This window comes from Tamandua tetradactyla, chromosome 23, assembly GCF_023851605.1.
Source record: "Tamandua tetradactyla isolate mTamTet1 chromosome 23, mTamTet1.pri, whole genome shotgun sequence".
Classification (NCBI taxonomy): Eukaryota; Metazoa; Chordata; class Mammalia; order Pilosa; family Myrmecophagidae; genus Tamandua; species Tamandua tetradactyla.
Genome location: NC_135349.1, coordinates 34376662 through 34402275, shown reverse-complemented (window position 1 = coordinate 34402275; position 25614 = coordinate 34376662). Strand labels below are relative to the sequence as shown.

General features: G+C 40.6%; 2 protein-coding genes, 1 long non-coding RNA gene and 1 other non-coding gene across 4 annotated transcripts in view; 3 read left to right on the top strand and 1 right to left on the bottom strand.

Moving 5' to 3' along the window:
• Positions 1–25614, bottom strand: part of LOC143667378 (uncharacterized) — a 183188-nt gene that overhangs the window by 19762 nt on the left and 137812 nt on the right. The window contains exons 5-6 of the mRNA XM_077141561.1: positions 21177–21373; positions 18399–18464 (exon numbers count right to left, since the gene is read on the bottom strand). Coding sequence (XP_076997676.1) covers positions 21260–21373 — 114 coding nt within the window. The 3' untranslated portion in view covers positions 18399–18464; positions 21177–21259. The remainder of the gene's footprint in view (positions 1–18398; positions 18465–21176; positions 21374–25614) is intronic.
• Positions 1–25614, top strand: part of HS3ST2 (heparan sulfate-glucosamine 3-sulfotransferase 2) — a 110288-nt gene that overhangs the window by 37043 nt on the left and 47631 nt on the right. The window lies entirely within an intron of this gene.
• Positions 1433–19998, top strand: LOC143667379 (uncharacterized). The gene is made up of 3 exons (XR_013168015.1): positions 1433–1524; positions 19017–19087; positions 19739–19998. It is a non-coding gene; the product is annotated as an uncharacterized LOC143667379 (long non-coding RNA).
• Positions 16380–16486, top strand: LOC143667877 (U6 spliceosomal RNA). Its single transcript, XR_013168185.1, has one exon. It is a non-coding gene; the product is annotated as a U6 spliceosomal RNA (small nuclear RNA).

Below are 25614 nucleotides of genomic sequence, written 5' to 3'. Positions count from 1 at the left end.
ATCCAGGCTAGACTTCCCATCTCTGACAACCACGTGCCCTCAATGGTGACTCATGTTCCCCAAGGAATCCGGTTCTTTATGTATGTTTCCAGAAAGGTGAAAATTGTTACTTTTGGTCTTTCACAAAATCCCCACATCCCTTAGGAGATTTTTAGTTAGTTCCAGTTCCAAAACTAAGAAAAATATCTAGTTCTGATTTATCTGCACAAAAGAAATTATAGGAACTTTTTTTTTTAATCTATTGAACATACAATCCTTATATCAACTTAACTTAGCCACTTGATTTTGGAGGATTTTTTAAAAATTGAAGCATAATTTGCTTACAATAAGACCATAAATCTGAAGGGTACAGCTTGATTATTTTACATAATGTGCAGCTTTGTAGCCATCACCCAGATCAAGTTCTAGAACATTCCATCACCCTAGAAAGTCTCCTTAGGCCCTTCACCGGGAAAACACTGGAGGCAACCCTGAGTCTGTCTTCTAACACCAAATATTAATTTTGCCTGTTCTTGACTTCATGTAAGAGAAATCATATCATATATCCTTTAGTATTTACTCTTTTATGTTTGGCTTCTTTTGGTGAGCATGTTTTGACATTCACAATACTGCTGGGTGTATCAGTGGAGGATTCTAAATGATGTCTTCCAGAAGGAGAAAGGATTTGGTAAAATCCCTACTACTACTATTTCAAGAGTCTGCGTATGTGTAAAGAGGGAATTAAGGCCCTCTGGAAAAGGCAGGCACTTTAACACAGCCATCTAATTTTTCCTTGCACTTCCACGGCAGTGGTAAACACAATTGTAGGAAATGCTGCATTGGTTTTTAGATACTAGAAATGGCATCATCCGTATGTCAGGCACTTCAAGAAATTTCTACCAGTCTGGTACAGATGAGACCCATATGAGAAGGGGCTATAGAAGGCAGCTTCATGCTCCCCTTCCTGAGAGGAGTGGACCAGACTAGGGGCAGGCAAAGATGCCTAAAGCTGAAGCCAGCACGGCGGCTGGGCTTCTCCAAGGCTGGACGGCTCCCATGAACAGAAAGTTTCTGTGAGAGCCACCTCCCCAGTGCCAGCAGCCAAAACAAATAAAAATCCACTAAAACAGGGCATCCATCTCCTGGTCTGGTCAAGCAAGAAGCCTAGTGTACATATTGGCCTAAGCTGGTTGATCCTTCTTCAGTCAATTTTGGTCATTTATCTTTTCCTAGAAAAACATCCATTTCATCCTGCTTTTGAATTAATAAGCACAGACACACATGATCTCATAATCGTATTTTGAATCAGCTGGAGGTTGGTTGGACTGTTATTTCAATAGTGCGGGATATGGGTATTGAACTTTCTGAATCCTTGAATAGCTGAGAATATCGCCCTACATGTGGGAACATCAGGAGGGGTGTGTGCGGAATCCCTGGGTTGCAGGCTTCTGGAACCCTCAAAATTCCATAGATACTGCCTTGTCTCCTGGTGTCCAATGCTGCAGAGGTGAAGTCTGATGCCAGGCTGGCTTTTTTGCTTTGTAGGTAAGCTTTCTTCCTGGCATGAATGAGTATTTGTAGAGTGTTCTTTCCTCAAAGTTAGAGATTTTACCAGAATACACATATAGGTTTTGGTTTCTTTTCATGAAGATTTTCTCTGATACAATTTGCACCCTTTTGAAACAAAGATTTAGGTTTTTCTTAATTCAGGAAAATTTTCTTCTCATATTAAATATAGCTTCTGTTACATTTGCTTTGATATCTTGTTAATGGATATAGAATTTCTTTGTGTCATATCACAATGTCTATCTTTAATACCTCCCATCGCTCACTATTTTCACCTCTGCCTTTTTTCTCTGAATTTCTGGGGAACGTCCTTAAATTTGTCCTCATCATCGCAGAGCTATTTTTCTGCATTGTTAATTAAGCTCTTACCAATTCAAGTGCATTTTAAAATTGTTTATTCTCTTTCTGCCTCTAAATCATAATCATTTTCACCTTTTTTTCTTTCCATCTAATCTAGGTTTTCGTTTCACAGAGTCTGCATTTTCTTTAATTTTATTGCCATGGCAAAACAAATGTTATTGGAATTTACTTCTATTTCCCTGCAGTAAATCATTCCTGAAATCACATGTTTCCTTTGCCTCTTGTATGACACAGAAATTTTTCATAGGCTTCATTTTTTTTCTTTTTATTGTTTCTAATTGGTGAGAGATCTCTCTTGGCCTCAGCTTTCTTCCCAGGAGAGGACAGTGAATTCTTCTATAATTTTCGCCCACACGGCTCCTAAGAGGGAGGATTTTGCAAATTCAGGGGGTGAACATCCTCGTGGAACTAGGAAGAAGGAGTCACAGCCTGGCCTGTGACTTCTCCTTTGACAAGGTCACCATGACTGCTTTCAAACACCCAATATCCAGACCCTGTCTCTCTGGCAGCTTCATACTAGGTCCACGTAAAATCCTGATGCCTTGGGAGACGTCCCCTTCCCAGCTGTGTGGCAAGTGGCACAATGGTTGTCCATTCTAAAAGTCTTTTGTATTTGTTTCTGCAAAACCACTCTATTTCAACAGCATGGTAAGTTGTGAACTGACCCATCAGGGCTGCCATGTACAGTCGCGTAAGTTGTGGACTGCACAACCGTGCCTCATCGAAGGGGCCCAAGCCACATCATGGGCACTATTGATTTGCTTAACTTTCACAATTTTCTGACAGGCTGAAATAAAGTGTCTTGAAGAAGGAGCACCTTTTTTTCTAATTGCATAAATGTATTCTATAAGCTGATGATGAGTAGATGTCCTCTCAGAGTGTCTTTACTTAACCTGGTTCTTTCTGCATTATAGCAAGCCACAATTCCTTTCCTTAAGCTACCAGTCCTGATGCCATTTCTTCAGCGTATTTTTGCATATGCACTTTGTGTCAGTCCTTAATCATCTGTCTTTCCCCAGAAATAAAAAGCCATTTGTTGATATATGAGTGTTCTTTTCTCTTGTCCTCATGCCTGCCCCCCAAAACATACCTCCTCTAAGAAGCATGGCTCTCCCTTCGTTTATCTCTTTGGTTTTGAGCACTTGGGATGGGAAAGAATCCATTCTGGGATAGTCCAATCTACTTCCATTTGTCAACTGATGCATCGCCATGATAACGGAGACCTCAGAGCATTCCAGAAGCGGCAATGTTGGGTTTTATCTGCCTTTGGCGTGTCTTGTCACTTCTCTAAGCTTTTACATGAGGGAGATGGGCTGAGTCATTTCTTAGGGCTTTTCCAGTGCCTGGATCTGATAAAAACATTTTCTACAGATGCTACTTAATCACAGTAACAACTCTTCATTCAATTCTAATATGTAATATATGAAGCGCTGTCCTAGTATTTTATATGCTCTATGACATTTATCCTTACAACAACCCCACAAGGTATGTATTAAAATCATGCCTATTTTATAAATGAGGGAAGTGAAGCTCACAGAGGCTAGATGACAACTGCTTGTTCAAAAACAATCAGCTAGGCCCCATTCCTGTGATGTTATATGTGATTTCCTGATGCCAAGTGCAGGGATGAAATAATATTCATTTCAGTGACTCACATTTGCAGCAAATGTGGGTGACAGTGTGGTACAGATTCAAACAAGGCTGAATTCAAATTCTGCCTTTGGTACTTAATCTCTTTGACTTCAGGACTTTATTTTCTCTTCTGCAAAATGGAGATTATAATATTTACTTTATAAGATGGTCAGAAGGTTGAAATGAGTTAATATTACCCCTTGGCAATGGTATAAGCACTCAGTAAATGAGCCTTCTTGATTATTTACATTTATTTGCTCATTAACCTTGCGTTTTCACAGTTAGAGACTTTTACATGAAATATGAATTCTGTCTCACAACACATTTCTCTTGTCGTTCCACATACGTTATTTGTCTACCATTTTCTTCCTTTGAGCTAGAGACTTTTTGATTCTCTTTTCAAGAAAGTCCCTTGTTATTTTCACTGTAGCCTCTTGATGAGTATTTGAGACTATTTTAAAGTGGTAAGCAGTGGAAAATGAGTTAATATAATTTCCTTTCCAGCCCCATTTCAAAATGAAAGGCAAACGTGTTTGGGGAAAAATTCACTTAAATTTTGGCCAAATGCCCAAACTTGCAAAAGGGCCTGAGAAAGAGAAGGAAGTTTAACTCCCTCTAAATAAAATCCCCGTGTCTCTGATTCTGAACTGAGGAAAGCTTTTACACTGACCGGTTTGCTAATGATAGTCCAGACATCAATAATGGAATGAGAAAGACAATATTCTAATCAATTTTTTTTTTCCTGCTGGTTTAGATTAAAGCACAGAAAATGCCCAAATGCTCCATCTGCTTCCTATAAGATTTCTCGTAGGCTGGAGCCCAATTATGGCTGCCTTATTCATTTTTAATAATCTACTTATGATCATGCAAACACAGGGTGTGATTATACCCACATCAGCTTCTGTTTCAGAGCTTCCATTTCCATCCATAATTAATAAGCCATTCGATGCATCCGATGGGGAGCTGAAGGGGAGATGCGAGGGATTCTGAAGCAGCACGGCTTTTTCTGTTGTTGCTCATTCATTCATTTTACAAACCTTCACTGATGTCTGCAGCGGCCAGGCACTGTGCTAGACATCAAAGGTGAAAGAATAACACAAGCTTCTGTGCTTCCAATGAGCTGATGGACTCTCGAGGAAGACGCATACACTCATTTGTTTGTGGTGTAGAGTATGCTTGTTTTTAAAGCAGGAAATTCAGCTGCTGAGCTAATCAAGATGTTTTTATGGTCTCAAATTATGAAGTATAGGATAATTATATTAGCACATTATTATAAATATAATTCTAGGAAGGCCTATTTTGGAACCAGTTTCTTTTGTTTGAAGGCGAGGGAGCTATTCTGGAGAGGTAGTCAATTTAATAAGGAGGCTACAGTGGAAAGACTCTAACAGTCAGAGGGCCTGGGTTGAAGCTTTACCACTGTGGGAATATAGACTAGTTCCTCAACCTCTCTGTTCTTTCCATATTATAAAATGAGGACAGTGCCTCCTTTGCTAGGTTTCTCTGGTATAGGCTGCATGAATTCATTGTGTGGGTTGCAAAGCTCTATATCAAAGTAATAAAGAAAACTCAAAGTTTTGCTGATCAGAAATATTTTAAAATTGACTGTTTTTCTCATCCTGTTTCGCCACCTGATATTCCCAATCAAATTTTCCATGCATACTCTGGAAAGACCAACTCCTTCCCATCAGAGACTAGTATGAAGAGCTTTGCGATATTCAGGGAACAAATCTTTGGCCTTTTTTGCAAACAATACTAACTGCTTCTAATAATTCTTGGCAAAAAGGGGAGATTTTAGGAACAATATTAGGGACTCATGCATTTACAGAGGGCTAAATAGCAGAATTTAGTATCTGTTCAGTTATTATTTGTGGAAAATGTAATTGAATCAATAATTTACTCATTATTATGGTATATATGGTGTCATAGCTGCCACACTTCTTTGATCCTTTACAGGACTTGTGTTAAGAACCAGGGTCCCAGGGTGGGCCATGGTGGCTCAGTAGGCAAGAATGCTTGCCTGCCATGCCAGAGGACCTGGGTTCAAATCCCTGTGCCTGCCCATGTAAAAAAAAAAAAAAGAATCAGGGTCCCTACTCTCCTATGTCAAAGTCTTCCTTGTGTTGGGCCAGAACGGTCCTCTTCTGTCAGAACTGCTTTCTCAGCCTATTCTAGAGGAAGTCTCCACCATCTCTGCCTTCAAAATTTTACTGCTGGGCTTGGTGGAAAAAACAGCAATCTATAACCCATGATTTATAGCTGAATTAAACCATAAACATTCATCTCCAGCAGTAACTGAGCAGTACTAAATGAGAGTGGCAGGCAACAAATGCCATATTTCCAAGGAGAGAGAGAGTCACTTTCATCTGGTCTGGTCAGAGAGGTTTTCTTTGGGGAGGTGGCAGTTGACTGACCCTAATGGAAAGGCAAGATATGGGCAAGTGATGAGTGAGTAAGAATGGAGCAGGACTTCAGCTTTTTCACACTTTGCACCCCAGCTCCATCTCTTACCTCCATCTCTTACCTCCGTCTTTTCTGGCAGTCCATCCATGTTGCGGTTCCTCAAACACATCAAGAATACCCTATCCCAGGACCTTTGCACTTGCTGCTCTTGCTAGAATTTCCTCCCCCAGAAAACCACATGGCCTGCTCCCCTACTTTGCCCAAATATCTGCTCAAATGCCAATTTCTTGGTAAGACTTTCCTTAATCACTGTTTAAAATTGCAAATCTCCCTCATACACAACAGAAATCCCCACCCTACTTATGTGCTTTACTTTTCTTCATAAGAATGATCACTTTATACTATATAGTTTCCTACAATTTGGGTCTGTCTCTTCCTGTCGGCAACAATTGTGATCTATTTAGTTCACTGCTTCCATCACCAGCACCTGGAACCATTTCTGACACATTCTAGGTTCCCAGTCAATATTTGCAGAAGGAATGAATAAAATAACCACAGTTTTGTCATAAGCTTTGGATATGGAACTAGCTTTTCTGGCATCCAGAACCTCAGCCCACTCTAGGGGTTCATCAGGGACTTCAGACTTGTGGGCACCAGTTTCTGCACTCCTTCTCTGTTTGTGGCTTGGGTGGTTGCTCCAATGCACCTGAACCAGGGCTGAACCCAGCTGGCTGCTGGTGCAAACAGCATGGACACCTGGTATTTGCTGGAGGTGGGGGGTGGGAGTCTTGTCTCAGAGGAGCCTGGAGGGCTGGGGCTGTGCACTGGAAAGGCTGTGGGTGGGTGACACTAGAGGGAAGGCGGATATCATGGTCCCCAGGACTAACATCAGTCCTGTTCTATCAGACAGGCACCTGCACCACCATCTGAGTCCTAATGACACTCAAGACACTGGTAGTCAGTGTGGTAATTAAAAGGGATTTGACTTTTAATCCACAGCTGGGGAGGGGGCCTCCTTTTAGGGGTCATGTTTCAGTGGGATTTAAAATAAGATACAAATCTCTTAACATGGCCTCCAAGATCTTATGTGATATGGCCACTGTCGATTTCTGCAGCCATGTCTCCCCTCCTTACCACGCTCCAGCCCTCTATTTTTTTTTTTAAAACATGCTGAGCTATTTTCCTGTCTCAGGGCTTTTGCACTTGTTTTCCAGAGTCCTCTGCTCCCCAGTCCTGGCTGCCATCATTCACACTTTAGCCCAGTGTATTCTCTTGGGACATCTTTCCTGACTAAAGTAGCTGCCCCACCTGTTGATTTTCTTCATAGCATATTTTACTTACTTTAATTTTCATTGTTTGTCTTTCTGGCTCCAAACTCTTTTGAGCCCCTTAAGAGTGGCTGCTTTATATCTGCCTGGTGCATTCAACTCTGTAGCCCTAGAATCTACAGCAGGGCCCGGTACTTAATAGGTGCTCAATAAACATTTGTTGAATGAATAAATGAATGAACATGCCAACAGGCCAGTTAGGCATTCCTATTTTAGGGTCTGAAGGCAATTGGTGTGGTTTGGGGTTTTATGCATGAGGCAGTCTTCTCAGCCTCTTTCAGGAGAATCAGCAGCAAAGGCTGCAAACTGGTAGAGTGTGAGCTAGAGGAAGCCTGTGGATTTGTTGTAGTGGTTTGATTGGCTTCCTGCAGTGTTTAAAAAGCAGACTAACCAGCTCCTCTTATACTTCCAATACCAGCCACTTAGCATCAGTTGTCTTATACTGTTCTCATCTCACCCATTTCTGATACCTGCCTGGCCTTGCCAGGGAGAGGCAGCATTGCCTTTCCCTGCCATGGACCAAGGAACCATTTGGACTTTGAACACTCAGACGCCTTCTGTGGCTTTGACTGCTGTCCTGCAAATCAAGGTCTGATCTCAGGAGCTGGGCTGGTAAACCAGTTGTCTTACCTGGGACTCAATGAGACTGCCAGACTGGGACATGTTCATGCCATTCCCAGCTCAGGAGGTAAGCAAGGTAAGGCCTGAAGGCTTCTGTCCATCCAGGGAAGTTGAGCAAGGTTAATAGCCACGATGGAAGGAGGATGGGCTGGAGCATCTCCTCTGGGGATGCAGGAAGGAGTCCATGAGAATAAGAACCAGTTCTGTGTTTAAACACCACTGGTATCCTCGGCATCTTGTACAACTTGGCATAGAGTGGGTTGCTGAGGAAATACTTGTTGAATTAAATTTAAAGGTTTTTTTGCTTTTCCCATTAATCTTATAAAAAAAAAATAGAAGAAAGAAAGAAAGCACTGATAGCGATTTTGATGCCGTGTGGTGCCTTTGAGATTTAATGGTATGAATGTGAAAGTCTGTGTGGGTATTTCCTGGGGATTGGATCACATTCCCACACAGAAGCTGTATTTAATTCTTGCTCCCCAGCCCCGTGGGTATGAACCTATTTGTAAACAGGTCCTTTGAAAGTCCTACTATTAATTAAGATGTGAACTCATTTCTGAACAGAATCTTCAGATACTCTGTTTAGATGAGGTGAGATTGAATGAGGGTGGCCCTTAATCCATAGGACTGAAGTCCTTGTAAGCAAAGGAAATTGGACACAGAAGTAAAAGCAAGAAATCAGAAGAAACCAGAAAATGAAACAGAATGCCAAGTGATGGAGGTGGAGACACAAGCCAAGGAACCCAAGGATTGTGGCAAGACAGCTCAGACTCCAGGAGAAATCATGGCCTGTTGGGACCTTGACCTTGGACTTCTAGCTTCCAAAACTGGGAGACAATAAATTTCTGTGCTCAAGCCAACCAATGTCTGGTAGTTATCACAGAAGCTCTGGCAAACTAAGATAGTAGCCCAATAAAAGCATTCTACTTCTCTTTCAATGCCAGTGTATCCTAAGACTCTCCTGGCACTAGTCTCCTATTACCATGAACTTGAACTTGACAAGAAACAATTCCACTTGTGGTAAAAGGCCTTTTAGCTTCAAGTTGAAGATATGTGGTTCAGCTTCTGCAATTACCTCCACTCCACCCCTGCTGAAATCCCAAAATCTCAGCTTAGTCAAAATACAGGTGTGCTGTTTGCACCTCTTCCTTAACCTTCTCTGCCAAATCTCACACATTGTTTAATGTGTACCATTCCTGGCCACAGTGATTTGTTCATGGATACAAGTTGAACCATCAGTGTCTGCTGTAGGATGTCCCCCAGAGCTGTCAGGGTGACTTTGTGTACACTGGGGTTTTAGGCAGGTAGGATGCCTGAGCCTGCAAGGTGGAAAAAGCACTGAGGGAGTCAGAGCTGAGGAGGAGGGAGAGGTTCAGCTCTGAGGACATCATCTGAACCCTTGTATCTAGCTAGGCCAACATCTTCCCAGTTGTGTGGCAATACATTCTCTCACCATTTAAGCCCTTTCTTTTGGTTTCTGTTTGAAGACTGTCTTAGTTTGTCATGCTGCTGTGATGTGTATCACACGATAGTTTGGTTTAAACAAAGAGAATTTTTTGGTTCACAGTTTTGAAATAAGAATAAGTCCCAAATCAAGATATCAGCAAGGCTTGCTTTCTTCCCAAAGACTAGTGTTCTGGTGCTGGCTACTGGCAATCCTTGGGGTTCTTTGGCTTTCCTGCCACATGATGATGGTCTCTCCTTTCTGCTTCCATGACTTCTGGGCTCTGTTTATGAGGGTTTTAGTAATCCAGATTAAGACACACCTTCATTCAGTTGGGCCATTCCTTGATGTTAAAAATAACATCTTAAAAGGTCTTCTTTGCAATGGGCTCACACCCACAGAGATGTGGCTTAAGATTAAGAGCATACGTTTATTGGGGTTCATAATTCACCCACACAACCCAAAGAGTCATTTCAGTTGATTACCATGAACTCGAATTTGACAAGAAACAACTCCACTTGAGGTAAAAGGTCAACCGGCTTCAGCAAATAGTTTTCTGCCCTGACGCCATGCCATCTTGCCACCTGACCTCAGCTTGGCACTCACAAGTTAACTGACCTTTCTGCCTCCCTACTCATAATGGTCCTGAGAATGGTCCCCACTATGCTGACACTCTGTGACTCGGCACATAGGTCACGTGTGCTCTCTGGGAAATCCCCATGTTCAGTGTATTCATTTCCTATGGCTGCTGTTAACAGATTACCAAAGAAAAAACTGCACTTAAAGCAGTAAATAATTTATATTCTCACATTCCTGGAAAATGGAATTAACAAAATTAACATGTCATCAAGGCCTTCCTTGCTCCCTCCATAAGCTCTAGTGAAAAGCCTGTTCCTTGCCTCTTCTATCATCTGGTGGACACCAGTATTCCTTGTCTTGTGGCCACATCATTCCAATTTTCAAGGCCAACATCTTCAAATCTCTCTCTGCTCCACCTTCATATTGCCTTCTCTTTTCTATGCGTCAAATCTCCTTCTGTCTCTCTCTTATAAGGATACATGTGATTGTGTTTGGGCTCACTCTGATAGTCCATGATACTCACTGATAGTCCATGATAATCTCCCCAACTCAAGGTCCCTAAATTAATCACATCTTATTTACAAATCCTTTTTTCTAAAATAAGGTAGCATTTACAGATTCCAGAGATTAGAACTTCATATCTTTGGGGTCCTACTGAAATCTGATATCATACATCTTTGAAGACCTACAATATACAGATTTCCCATTTGTGCTGTGCTGCCAATGAAGCACTAAAAATTGCAAAGAGCTTTCATAAGAGCTTCTGGGATTCCCAGTAGTCCCAATAGTGCCCCCCAAATGAATAGAACCCATGGCACATGTTTGAGAATGATATGTGTCCTGAATCCTGCTCTCTAGGATATCACAACAATAGATGTTATTGCTGTTTTGTCCCCACCTTGGGACCATAAGGCTGTCTTCATTCTCATGGATGGGGTCATGAAGATGGCCATCTCACTTGCAGGTGTCATTCACACACATGCACATACACACATGTCCCCTGAGTCAATGGCTCTCTTCCTCTTGAAAACCCTAAAAAATCTGATGTCCCAGGGCAGGGTTCTTCAGAAGGGCCCTTCTTGTGCATACCCTTGAAATATTCTGCTCCTGCCACAACACCTCCTTTCCAGCAAGCTACCTATTCTCACAAGATTCCCACTCAAAGGAGTGCAAGAAACCCCATCAATGAGAGAGTCACTCAGACTCTTTGCACACAATCCATAGTTCCCCAAGTCACTCAAGAGGCCGAATGGCAAATATTTACGGTCTTTCCCATCAACCTCTGTAGCTCTCAACAACCGTGATAGTGGCCAACTGTTCCTTTCTACATTGGGTTTGAAGGTTCCTCATTCTACCTGAAAAAGCCCTGTCTTGGAGCCCATGTGATCATGTATTTGATGTATAGGACAAATAATTTCTTAGTGAGTGGGGTGGGAATTAAAACCTTGAAATAACATGTAAGTTGAAAAACTAGAAGGACTGGCAGCTATTTGGTCCACACCTCCCTTTAGTCAAGGTTATGCCAACAAGGTTAGCAGGTTATGTCTCCTACTTCTGAAATTGGTAATATAATGATGACTGATCCTCAATGACTGTCATAATCAAGTGTCATCAGGTTGAAAATAGCAGAAGCTTATTCAAATGAGATAAAAAGAGGGGATTTATTCTAAAGATGCAGTCATGGAACCAAGTATAGGAAATATGGGAGAAGCGCAGGAAGGAACCAAAGAACCAGGAACCATATAATGAGGTACCAAGTCAGTAATCATCCATTTGAGAAATCACAAGCCTTAACTATCAACTCTGATTCTCAATTTCACGTTCCCAGGAGTGATTGTTTGAATGGCCCAGCTTGAGCTGAGCATCCACAGCTGGTCCAATCAAGGAGGAGCACATTATTCAGTACAAATATGGCTGCAGGGGGCCACCCTGTGAGTAAGAGGGTTGCCGTCAGAAAGGGAGATGTGGACTAAACAGACATCACCGAATATATCTAGTCTAGTGATTGAGACATTACTTACAAATTGCAAACTTACTATTTCTCCTAGGAGCATGGCTTTCAAGACACTGTAATTGATAAATACATCCAAGCACTACTTTTTTAAAAGACAAAATAGAACTCTGGCTAGGTGAATCAAGACAAAAAAGAAAAACTTAAATGCACAGATCAGAAAGATGAAACAGCAGCCTTTTAAAAATTACACTTATTAAGAGGTAAAACCTCACTTAAGCAGATGGTTTTCTAGGGGGAAAGCTTTTCTACTAAGAAGAGGTAGAAAAACTAAAAATATATACCATTAACCAGGGTAGTTTTTGAAAAAAAAAAAAAAAAAAAAAAAAAAGAGCTACGAAGCCCAAAAGATTCTATACATGAATTCAATGAAATCTTCAAATAGTGATGCTATTTATGCTGTTCCAGACATTTAAAAAATGTGCTTCCTTGTTTATTTTCCTAGCAAATAACTGGATTAACCTGACATCAGGCACTGAATACAAATGCAGAAAACCTGGATAATATAGCAGCACATAGAATTCAGAAAATTAGCAAAGAGAAATATGCTTTTAGAAAATTTAGGGGGAAAATCTGTTGTAGTCAAGAAGGATTTCTTCCAAGAATGCCAGGAATGCAAGAATGGTTTGTTATTAGGATGCCAAATAATACAACTAAAACACTATATGAGACAAAAGAGGTGGGAGAAGTACAATCAACTGAAAAGCTTTTAAATCAGGCACTGTTGAAAGTCAATAGTCACTTCTGGGGAAAAGAAAACCAGCAAGACTAAATTAGGAGTAAAGGATAGGTTTTCAAGTGCTAAAGATTGTTTACCTGACTAGATCCTTATGGTATGCTGAAGACAGCATTTAAAGTCCAGAACAGTATTGGAATGAATGTATGTATTTAGTATTGTTCTAGAGGATAGAGCCAATGCAACAAGATAAGAATAAAGAGAATAGAAACAGGGACCCTGAAAGAAGTCACATTTTTTCATGATTAGCACACAGTGGTACTGCCTGCCAAGAAAACAAAGGAAAATCAACTGACAGCCAGTGAGAACTAATAAGATTTTGGCAGAGTTGACAGATGGGAAAATGTGTATATACATTATACACAAATACACACACACATACACGTACAATAACCAGTTTGAGAATATTACTTGAGGTAGAGGTGGAGATTTATAACAAAAACAAAAAATGTTAAATACTTATATAAACATGCAGAAAAAATCTATATGAGGAAAACTATGAAACTTTTTTAGATAATATAAAGAAAAGGCCTGAACACATGACATATATAATGATGTCAATTCTCCTCAAATTAATCTACTCTTTTGATTTAATTAAGTGGAAACTCCAATTAAAAGAAGACTTTTGTAATAAATTTTATGATTAGAAAGTGTGGGTCCTCCAACTTCATTGTTTATGTTAAAGATGGCTTTGACTATTTGGGGCCCTTAACACTTCCATATAAATTTGGTGATTGGCCTATCCATTTCTGCAAAGAAAGTTGTTGGAATTTTGATTGGGAAGTCACTGCATCTATAAATTGATTTAGGTAGGATTGACATCTTAACAATATTTAGTTTTCTGATCATGAACATGAAATGTATATCCATTTATTTAGATATTTTTAAATTTCTCTTAGCAATGTTTTGTAGTTTTCTTTTATGAGTCCTTTACAACCTTGGTTAGAGTTATTCCTAGATATTTGATTCTTTTAGTTGCTATCATAAATGAATTTTTTCATTTCTTCTTGATTGTTCATTGCTTACGTATAGAAACACCAGTGAGTTTTTAGGTGTTGATCTTGCATTTATTAGCTCTAGGAGTTTTGTTGTGGCTTTTTCAGGATTTTCTGTGTATAGTAATCAAAACAACAAGGCATTGGCACAAAGACAGATATATATATATATATACCAATGGAATCAAATTGAGAGCTCAAAAATCAATCCTCACCTTTATGGCTAATGATTTTTGGCAAAGGCACAAAGACCACTTGTGGTAGTTAGATTCAGTTGTCAACTTGGCCAGGTGAAGGCACCTAGATCTGTTGCTGTGGACATGAGCCATTGGTACATAAACCTCATCATCTGTTGCTGATTTACATCTGCAGTTGGATAGGAGGCGTGCCTGCTGCAGTGAATGACGTTTGACTTAATTGGCTGGTGCTTAAATGAGAGACCACAACGTAGCACAGCCCAAGCAGCTCAGCATACCCCATCTCAGCACTCAAGCTCAGCCCAGGCCTTTGGAGGTGCAGAAAGAAGTCACCCTGGGGAACGTTGTTGGAACCCAGGGGCCTGGAGAAAAGGCCAGCAGAGACCATCCTGTGCCTTCCCATATAAGAAAGAACCTCAGTGGAAAGTTAGCTGCCTTTCCTCTGAAGAACTAACAAAATAAATCCCCTTTTATTAAAAGTCAATCTGTCTGTGGTGTGTTGCATTCCAGCAGCTAGCAAACTAGAACACCACTCAATTGGGAAAGAATAGTGTCTTCAACAAATGGTACTTGAAAAACTGGCTCTCCATTTTCTAAAAAAAAGGGAAAACCCTACATCTCACCTTACGGAAGAACCAACTCAAAATAGATAAGAGCCAGAACCATCAAAACACTTGGAAGAAAACATAGGGAAGTATCTTCAGGACCTTGTATTAGGCAAGGGTTTCTTAGACTTTACACCGAAAATACAAGCATCAAAAGAAAAATAGATAAATAGAACCTCATCAAAATTAAAAAATTTTGCACATCAAAGGACTTTAGCATGAAAGTAAAGGAGCAACTACACAACGGGAGAAAATATCAGGAAACTACATATCTGATAAAGGTTTAATATCCAAAAATATATAAAGAAATTATTCAACTTAACAAAAAAGACAAACAGCCCAATTTAAAAATGGGCAAAAGATTTGAATATATATCTCTCTAAAGAAGATATACAAATGGCCAGGAAGCACATGAAAAGATACTCAACATCATTAGCCACTGGGGAAATGCAAATCAAAACCACAATGAGATACCATTTCACAGCTTTTGGAATCGTTGCTATTTTTTTAAAAAATGGAAAATTACAAGTGCTGGAGAGGATGCAGAGAAATAGGAACACTCATTCATTGTTGGTGGCAAAGTAAAGTGGTACAGCTAGTTTGACAGTTTCTCAGAAAGCTAAGTACAGAATTACCATATGACCTGGCAATCCCACTACTAAGTATATACTCAAAAGAAGTGAAAACAGAGACTCGAACAGATATTTGCACACTATGTTCATAGCAGCATTACTCACAGTTGCCAAAAGATGGAAGCAACGTGACTGTCCATTAACTAATAAATGGATAAACAAAACGTGATATACACCTGCAAATGAAATATTATTCAGCCATAAAAGGAAGGAAGTTCTGATACAGGCAACAAGAGGCTGACCTCTGAAGACATTGTGCTGTGTGAAATAAGCCACATATGAAAGGACAAATATTGTATGAAATAATTAGACGTAAGCAAACTCATCAAGTCAGGACCTAGAATATAGGTTCTAGAGGATGGGGTGGCGGTAGGGAATGGGAAGTTATGGCTTCAAATTTACAGAATTCCTATTTGGAATGATGGAAATGTTTTGGTAATAGATGGTGGTGACAATAACATAACACTGTGAACATAATTAATAGTACTGAAATATATATCTTAATGTGATTTAAAGAGAAAAATCTTAGATTGTACTTATGGTACAGAACAAAAAAATTTTTTAAGTCCATGCAACTCCACTACACAAATAGTGAAGCCTAAATTGAACCATGGACTATAGTTAATAATTGTTAAAATATGCTTTCATCAATTGTAACAAATGTTCTACACCAATAGAAGATGTTAACAATAGGGAAATGTATGGGGATCCTGTATTTTAGGCATGATTATTCTGCAAACCCATAACTTCTATAATGAAAAAAGAAAGAAAACCTTTGCGTTTTAAATATCATTTGGAGATTGGTGAGAACATTGGAAAATTTTTGAACCTGAAGAATAATATTATTTTATTAAAACATAATGTAGACTTATAATTAAAAGTCTATCACTGGTTAAAGACTAGAAAGATCAGTAGAATAGAATATAAAATCCATTTAAAAATATTTCTATTTAATGCATGATAAATTATTTGATTATTCAGTTTAATTTCAATTTAATATCTTCATAGTCAAGCAAAGCTATAGTAAACATCCTTTTGGTTAAATATACAAGTGTTTTTTATTTCCTTGAAGTTGTTTTCTCAAAACAGAAATACAAGGTGTAATTAACAAGCAGCTAAATTGCCTTCCTGGAAATTTATTTTAAATTTGTGGGAAAGGAATAATTTATTCCACAAACAATATTGGGATAACTGGCTAGCCATCTGGAAAATAATTCTTCTGCCACATATACCAAAATGTGTACCAACTCAGAATGATGGCACTTCAGATGTTAAAAGCAAAGGCACTTTGGTGTTCACTTCGGCAGCACATATACTAAAGTTGCACCGATACAGTGAAGATTAGCATGGCCCCTGCGCAAGGATGGCATACAAATTCGTGAAGCATTCCATATTTTAGAAAAAAGAAAAGGCATTTTATAATTATGGGATGGTGAAAATTTCTAGGCACAACGCTCAGGACAGAAAATAAAGAAGACTAAGAAGTTGGGCTATATAAAAATGTAAAACATTTTTCCATTTAAAAAATCATAAAGGTAGAGCAGATAGTAAAATGCGTATTGGGTAACTGTATATGTAACACACACCATCAAGGATTAGATACCCTGAACTTATATTTATTACAGAGAAATATAAAGCAGAGTGGGCAATGAGCGTGAACAAACAATGGATAAAAGCCATTCAAATAGACAGCAAATGAAATCTCAAAATGCCCAACTCAGTAGTCATTAAAAGAAGAAATAAAATAATGTGGTTACATTTATGATTTTATCACTTAAGAAGTTGACAAGTACGAAAAAGAGCCTCTCATAATAAGTGCTATTGTGAGTGTCAATTGGAACAACTGTTCTGGAAGGAAATTTAGCTGCTTGTTAATCACACCTTGTATTTCTGCTTTGAGAAAACAATTTCAAGGAAATAAAAAATATATGTATATTTAACCTCGAGGATGTTTAATATAGCTTTGCTTGACTATGAAAATATTAAATTGAAATTAAACTGAATAATAAGAAACAAGTACCCAACGTAAGAAATATTGAACTAGCAATACATAGGAGATCTGATACAGGAGCAGTTAATTATGCAACTGTTTAAAAAAGTGGATTAAATGGATGAAAATTATTAACATGGCATATTATGTATTGTATGTTGTCAAGGTTTAAAAGGCTACAGAACAACACGTATTTAATGTTCTGTTTATTTAAATATTTTACATACACAAAATCACACGTATACACATAGAGACATAAAAGTCTGGATGGATATACAGTGCATTGCTAACAGTGTTTATCTCTGCCTAGTGGGATTATACAAGCTCTTTCATGTTTCCTTTTTTTCCTTTTTACTTCTCTGATCTGCTATTTCAATGTAAATCAGCCAGGGAATGCAAAGTCGGAAAATATGTTAAAGCCAGCGGCAGTTATGTTTCAGGTCCATTTCTGAACCTGGTCCTACCCTGGACTGTTGTTATTCTAAAGATGAATTCATCCACCACTGTGCCCCATTTTACAATCCCAGACATTGATTTGTTTCTTTGGGGAGTTAATTTTACTGTCACAGCATTCTGAGATCCCCTGAGCTAGGGGTGCCTATTTAACTACTGATCCTTTGTGTCCCTTGCCAAATTTATTTAGCAGTTTATCTGGTGCTTTTCCTAATTGAATAAAACTCATAATTTCATTTTTTAAATGCATGGACCCATTAGTGTCAGGAATTAGACATTAACAAGTATGAAGATGGCCCATTAATGAAACAGCAGTTGTGGTAGGCTCTGCTGGTAGAATCTACGGGGGAATCACTTATAAATGCTGTCCCTTGCGGATTTATGATGGACCTGTTTGTGATCTGAACAGCAGTGGTACCTACAATGAAATTAGCATTTGCCTGACAGGTATTATACAGCTAGAACTGCAACTGGGATTTATGTATGTTGGAAAACCAACCGGGAAGCCCAGTGAAGCCAGAGAAGGGGGTCTCTGTAAAACAGATGCTTTGAGGTAGAACTAATTCTGCCTTTGCCTTCCAATGGAGACCTCACTACTCAGTCCTATGGAACAAATCTTTAAATATACTGTTTTCCATCACATTCCAGGAGGCAGTTTGGTGTCATGGCTAAAGGCATGGCTTTAGCCTTAGATAACTGTGGGTCCAAACCCAGATCTGACACTTTCTAGCTCTGTAATCCTGGTCATGTTACTACAAATTACTTTTCCTGATTCAGTATTATAGAATGGGCCAGAGATAAGACCTCAAGATCTTCAATCTCGCTTTAATTCAGGCCATGGAAGCAAAGAGAGCTCTTTTATGTTACCTGTGGTCCAGCCAGGTTGCAGGCAAAGCTTTAGGTCCTCGATCTTATTTGGGTCACCGACCTCTTCTAAAAATAAAATAAAAGAGACAATGTATATTGAGCTAACATACACTGAGTATTTACTAGTAAGTGTCTTACAAACATAGTCTTAGATCCTCATTTAAACTTAAGGTAGATACATTTATTTATATCCCTACATAAGGAGTGAGGAAGCTGAGGCTTAGAGAGAAGCTGAAAATTTTGACTTAGAGAATTTTGGTTACAGAGAAATAAGTGACAGAGGTGGAATTTGACCTTAGGCTATTTGACTACAAGAAGAAGCTTATAACCACTGTGTATACTGCCTTATGCTGACTCATATATATGCATCAAACATAAAACAGCAGTTTGCAGAAAATGTCAGGGACCCCCTGAGGCCCACCCATGAAAGCCCAATAGGCTGTTGTGGAATCTTCACCCTCCCCACCCCTGGCACCACTCTGTCCAAGCCACCGTCTTCTGCTTATTGTTGATGGGAATGAGATCTGTATGCCTCAGATACCCAAAGAGCCAGCAGCACAGCCGACACTCTGAGATGAATATTTCTGAACTTGACTTGTAAATCTGCTCTCTACACAGACATGGGACAACCTTGTGATTTGTCAACTGAGCATTAGGATGTCAAATGGCAGCTCTGGAGATAAACTCAAGTAAAAGACTATTTAATAATCCACCCTTCACTTCTCATATCGACCCTAAAGAGGATTATTCCAGACTTTTTCCAGGAGATAAGTTCCCCCTTAAATTCATTCTGCTTTTCATTGTCATTTACCCTAAATTTTATCTCTTACGCCAGATATAGCAAATGCTGCTCTAGGGCAATATTTGGCCAGAGAAGTTTAGTTTGGCTAATATAGCATTTTGGGGAAAAAAATTCCATTAGGTGCCAACTTAAAAATCAAAACACACCAAAAAAGTTACATGTCTGGTTTATCTTAGAAAATGGGAAAATTGGGCAACACTATTTGAGTTTGTTAGTAATGAGCTGGAATCAAGAAGTGACCCCTCTTTAGATGGGGTGACTACCCTAGAGTTTCCCATCAGCCCCATGCAGCCCACTTCACTCATCTTATTGCTTCCTGGCTCAGGTAAGTATCTGAACCGGCAATCCTGTCCTATCCTTCTGGGGGCTGGGCTGCCCTGTTGGAGGACGGGTATGGTCGGTTGAATTATATGTCCCAGAAAAACATGTTCTATATCTTAATCCATTCTTGTATGTGTAAACTCATTGTAAATAGGACGTTTTGAATGTTATTTTTAGTTGGAGTATGGCTAACTGAATTGCTTGGGCTGTACTCCAGATTACTGGAGTCCTTTATAAACAGGATGAAATTTGAGAAGTACAGAGAGAAAAAACCACTGAAAGAAACTGAAAGTCAATGGAACTCAGAAGAGAACAGAGGGAATATCACCATGTATTGGGGAAAGCCAAGGAACTGCAAGCAACACTGGCAGCCAGCCCCCAGAACAGCACGTCTACCGAGAGAAAGCATCGTCTGGCTGATGCCTTGATTTGGGACATCTCCTGCCCTCAAAGCCATGAGCCAATAAATTCCTGTAAGCCAACACATTGTATGGTATCATTTTAACAGCCAGGAAACTAAGACAATGGGATCCCAGGCAGTTGAATCATCAGTCTCCAGCCCTGGGCCCCCATATAAGAATCTTAAGAACCTCATCCTAGAGAATCCATTATAAATCTTGACAAACAAACATATAGACATCATAGAGAATCCAATCCATGGATTTATTAGGTAACCTGCTTCCCTGCTTAAGACCCTAGTATTGGATTATAGGAGGCAAAATGGGAAGGAGTTTTTATATAACGACTCCCCGGCTTTCAGCAGTCAATACTGAGCTCTGTGGCTAAAAATGTGGGTTCTTGAGCCAGAAAACCTGATGCCCAATCCTGACTCCACCATTCATCAGACCTGTAACTATGGATGAGTTTCATAATCTTTCTATGCCTCAGTTTTTTCATCTGTAAAATGATGATAATAAACATTCCTATCTCATTAAAGTTGAAGATTAAATTATCCATGTAAAACACCCAGAAAAGTGCTTGTGATCAACAAGGATTTCCTGGAATAGGTATCCTGTGGCATTGTGAGAGCCGTTGAACTTAGAGATAGCAGAACAGAGATGAACTGTTAGCTCATGACTTCTAGGGAAAACACCCTCACTTCTCTGAGCCTTGGCTTCGTCACCTGTGGAAGCAGAATCTATTTCATAGGTTATTAAGTGGGGGGGGGGGGGAATGTGTGGAGGCAAATGAAATCAGTTATTTTTAAAATATCAAGTTCAAAGTATGGCACACAGTAGACATGTAAATGTTCATCAAATCTTATCTCACATTAATGGTAAGTTACTTGGATCATTTTTCCCATGACCTCTACTTATTATTTCAGACTAAATTTGTTGGGTGACAGATTGCCTAGACTAGAAGAGAAGGAACAATAAAAGATGGCTTTATATTCCTAGTATAGGGAATTTTGAATAAACAGTCACTCTATTTGTTCTTTAAACTTTATCAGTGATCATTCTTGGATGTTCTGGACAGAGATATCTAGTCTAAATAGATTAAACCAAATCTACTCAACAATATCTGACAACACAAAATCCATATGTGTCAGCTTGCTCTTGCTGTGTAACAAACAACCTCGAATTTTAGTGGCTTAAAACAACAGCCATTTATTAAGCTTAGCAACTCCACAGGTTAGCAATTTGGCCTGAGCTCACCTGGGCAATTCTGCTGGGCTGGGCCAGGCTGGTCTGGGCGTGGTTGGACTTACTCATGCATCTGGTGGGTTGACTGAGGCTGACTAGTGTACTACATCTTGGTCCAGGAGGGCTGTGATGATTGGGGCCTCTGTCCACATTGTCTCCCCTCCTCCAGCAGGGTAACCTGGGCATGTACACATGGTGGCCACAGAATTCTAAGCGCAACAAAGGGACAATGTATAAGAGCTTTGGGAGGGTCTATGTGTATCACATTTATTATGGTCTGTGGTGAAAGTGAGTCACATGACCAAGTTCAGAGTCAGTGTAGGAAGGCACCACCAAAGGGAATACAGGAAAGGGAGTTACTGTGTACAGTTTTGAAAGCAATCTACCCTCTCTGAGACCATGACCCAAGTTAGAAAACTGCTCCCTCAACTTTCAATAAGTGGAAAATCCAGAAGGTGAATATTCAACCCCCACATCCCATCTCCAAGTTCTCATAATTGCCAGGAGTTGGTTCCTGGGCAACTGCAACAAAAAAACCTTCCAATTGGCCTCTTCCAATGGGGCCAGTATTCCGCTGTCATCAAACATGGTTCACAGCAATGATCATTTGAATTCCCCAATCCATACTTTCCTGAGTGACCTGACTTAACCAGCGTGGTTCAGGTCCGTATGGCTGCTTTTCTGTGCCCCTTGAATGCCAAACACTGCTGAGGCCATATGCTGTCTGGAAAAAAGGCATTATTCTTTGTGGACATTATTGCCGAGAACTGGCAGAGGCATCTGGTAGGGCTGGGACCTGTCACCATCAGGACAATTGCTGGGACCTGGTGTACCTCCAGCCTGTGGGAAGCTGCACCAGCTGAACCAAAGTCAAATCTTGTTGGTCCTCTTCAGATTTCTGGATCCTATATCCCTAAGCCACTAGTACCAAAGGGGGTGTTAAAGAAAAAACTGCACTGGGCAATGTTAAACAGGCAAGGATGACTTTATTCAGGGGCTACGATAGCAGAAGAGAGAGAGCAGAACCCAACTCCATCAAGACAAAAGATGGCCAGATTTTTCAGAACTGGGTGTGGGTTGGAAGAAAAGCCCTGGAAAATCATAAGGTCGGGGGTGATCACTGGGATAGGTAAGGAATTAACTGAGGTTGCAGATAGGACCACTTGACTCAGAATGTTTTCCTTTGCAGTAATCAGGTTGCAGAAAATCTGTGGACTCTATAAGGGGTGGGAGAGAAGAGGGGAGGGTAAGGAACTGCCTAGCTAGGAACCTCTGAGGCACCTAGATAGCGTAAAGGTCAGGGTAAAAGAGGGAGAGAGAGAAGAGAGAGGTCAGGGGCGAGATTGATATTTACAGTAATTTCCTTTCTTGTTTGGTCCCTTGTAGTACGAGTTGTTTTTCTCTGCAATCGTACAGCTGCAAGACTAGTTCCAAGGTAGTCAGGATGAGGAAGGGTGAAGTTGGGGTGGGCACAAGGAGGTAGGCTGGCAGCTCGGTCAAGAGAAAGAAAAACAGTTTTGGTCCAGGGTGAGTGTTCTGAGTCCCCAGGATCCTCAGATGGGACTGGCCAGGATTTAAACCCCAAGAACCCTTCCATCCTTCTATCCTGTGTGGAGGTAAAGTGGTCTAGATCAGCCTGTGCAGCTCCACAGGGCTGGTGTGATGCTATGAGCAGGACTCTGTCCTGTAGCTATTAGGTGTTGGCATCTGAGGGTCAGTTCTAAACCAGGAACAGGAAAGTGTGCTGAGGGTTGAAGCTACAGAAATGCACCCAGTGGGACAGTGTAACAGAACATTGGCTGAGCACATACCATGTGCCGGAAACCATGCTGGGCACTGACCTTGAAGGTCAGTATTTTTATCATTGCTAAACTTCATCTAACAGGGAGATGAAGGAGCACATGCTGGCTCAGGCAGCGGTAAGTAGAAGGGAGGCTGTGCTAGCCCTCGGCTGTCTACTCAAGAAGTCAAAGATGGGAAGGATGAAGTGGTCACCGGAGGTTGGAGGGGAAACTAGGAAAGACGAACGCAGAATGGCAGGGCCAAGTGAGAAAAGAAATAAAACGAAATGGAGTCACTATGGCTAAGAGATTTAAAATGGCGTCAGGAGGCCATTCAGGACGTTACTCTTATGCATATCTCAGCCAGATCTCGAGAACTGCCAAGGTATGCAAAAAGCAACAATGTTTCTGAGACCTCTGGATTCCACGAACCAGATAAAGATAAAGAAATCAGGAAACTAACTTGAAGGACATTTGGAAAACCCCAATGATCCGCCAATCATAATTCTTCATAAGCAACTTACGTGATGCTCTTCTTTAAAAACCCTTGCTTGGAAGCCCCAAGACGGGACACAGTTTGGGATGCTATCTGAATCCGTGCTCCTGAATTACAACTCTAAGACCCCCAAATAAATGCCCGTGTTGCCTTGCAGCGCTCAGTCTGCAATTTCTTGGACAACGGGTGGACCTTCCCATGAATTATATCCTGTTTTTTTGGTATGCTGTATGGCAGGGGTCACATTTCATTCTTTTTCCATGTGAGTATCCCCTTATTGCAGCACCATTTTTTGAATTTTTATTTGGTTGCTTTTTCATTTGTTTGCTTTCTTTGTTTGTTTTTTGTTTAGGAAGAGCATGGGCTGGGAATTAAACCTGGCTCTCCACATGGCAGGTGAGAATTCTACCACTGAACTACCCTTGCACCCCCAAATTATATCCTTTTAAAGGGGCTGGGACCCTAGAGCTTTCAGTGGAGTATTTAGGTGTGTTTGGGGGAGTAAAATGCAGCTTCTGTAGAACACTTGTCTTTCCAACAGCACCCCCAATTGGGTCCTGATTACAGATTCCCCTGGGGACAACTCAAGCCCCGGTCCTCTATCTGAGCTTCATTCATTGATTTCTGGCTACCATAGACATCCAAAACTTTACACCCTGGTGAAAATTGGAGATGGCAGGAAGGCAATGGATACTAGTACATCTGTTCCTCTCCTCCCAACCTCAGAACCAATGAGAAATAAGAGTCAAGAGTCAGACAAATGGAGATCAAAGTGTCAGCTCTATTACTGATGCAGGTGGTTGGAGACTGTGACTTTGGTTCTATATTTTCTCGGATAGTAGGTGGGCCTTCACACAAATTATATCCTATTAAAGGGGCTGGTATTCTAGAGCTGGGATTAATTTAATTCAGGAGGATCCTTTTGAGTTAAAAGACCCTGCTCATCCTCCTGCTGAATTAGATTAATCCACCCAGGCACCAGCATAGCAGACAACTGCTGGAATTCCCCACAGAGCCTGTCCCTCTACATTTATAATATGAAGGAACAGGGAATACTGAATACCTTGTTTTGAGCTTAGCTGACTCTTAGAAAAGAACCGGGGGAAGGAGAACTTAGCACAGCATGTTTGGTTATTTCTTCTCTCTGAACTTACAGTTAAGTCAATGTGAAGAGTAACTGAGGGTTGGGGAGAGAGACATGCATGTTTTTGTAGCTGAAATCCCTCCACATGGGAAATGGAGGTTTCTTCTAACACACCTGGTTAGCCAGGTGACACAAAGTATAGATAGAGGAGCTTGCCTTCCCTTTGTGCCGACCTGGAAGAGTCTCTCCTGGATAGAAGACAGGATCTGAAAACCCAAGAGACTCTTAGGACCAAGATTTACCCAGAGGAGGCTGCAAGCCAGTATCAGCTTGGATTTCATCCCAGACCATCCCCGACCCTAGAATAGTCTGCCTCCTACAGACTGTCCTCTAGATAGTGTTTCATTCAACCAACATTTATTTAGCATTGATATGTCAGGCACTGTAGTTTTGGTTGGTCTTTGTCAGTGGTTCCTGAGAGGTACTCTAAATCTTTGGAAGTTCCCCTGATAGAAGTGTCTTTTGTCATTTACAGAGGGCCCCTGAATAGCTTATACTAACAAGATGATAGGAGTGAACCACTCCTATCAGCCTGACCTCTGGGAAGAAGAGGGCTGGAGGCTGGAGATTGAGTTCAGCCATGTAGTCATTGATTCCATAAATCATGCCTATGTAATAAGATCCCAATAAAAATTCTGGACACCTGAAGCTCAAGGAGCTTCCATAACTGATAATAGACATGGCAGTGCCAGGAGGGTGATGCGTTCTGACTCCACATGGAAAGCAAGCAGAAGCTTTAGTGTTGCTTTATTTGTCTCTTCTTTTGCCTTCTTCTGATTTGTGTCCTTGTTTTGTTATGATAAAGCCATAATTGTAAGTGCACTGCTTTCCTACGTTCTGTGAGTTCTAGGAAATTCTCAAACCTGAATGGGTGGCAGGAAACCCCGAATTTGTGTCCAGTTGCTCAAATGTGCAGGCAGCCTGGGTCCCTGAACTCAGAACCTGGTTTCCGAGTGAGGGCAGGCTTGTGGAGGATTGCCCTTCAATCTATGGAGTCTGGTCTGACACGGGGTAGTTAGGGTCAGAATT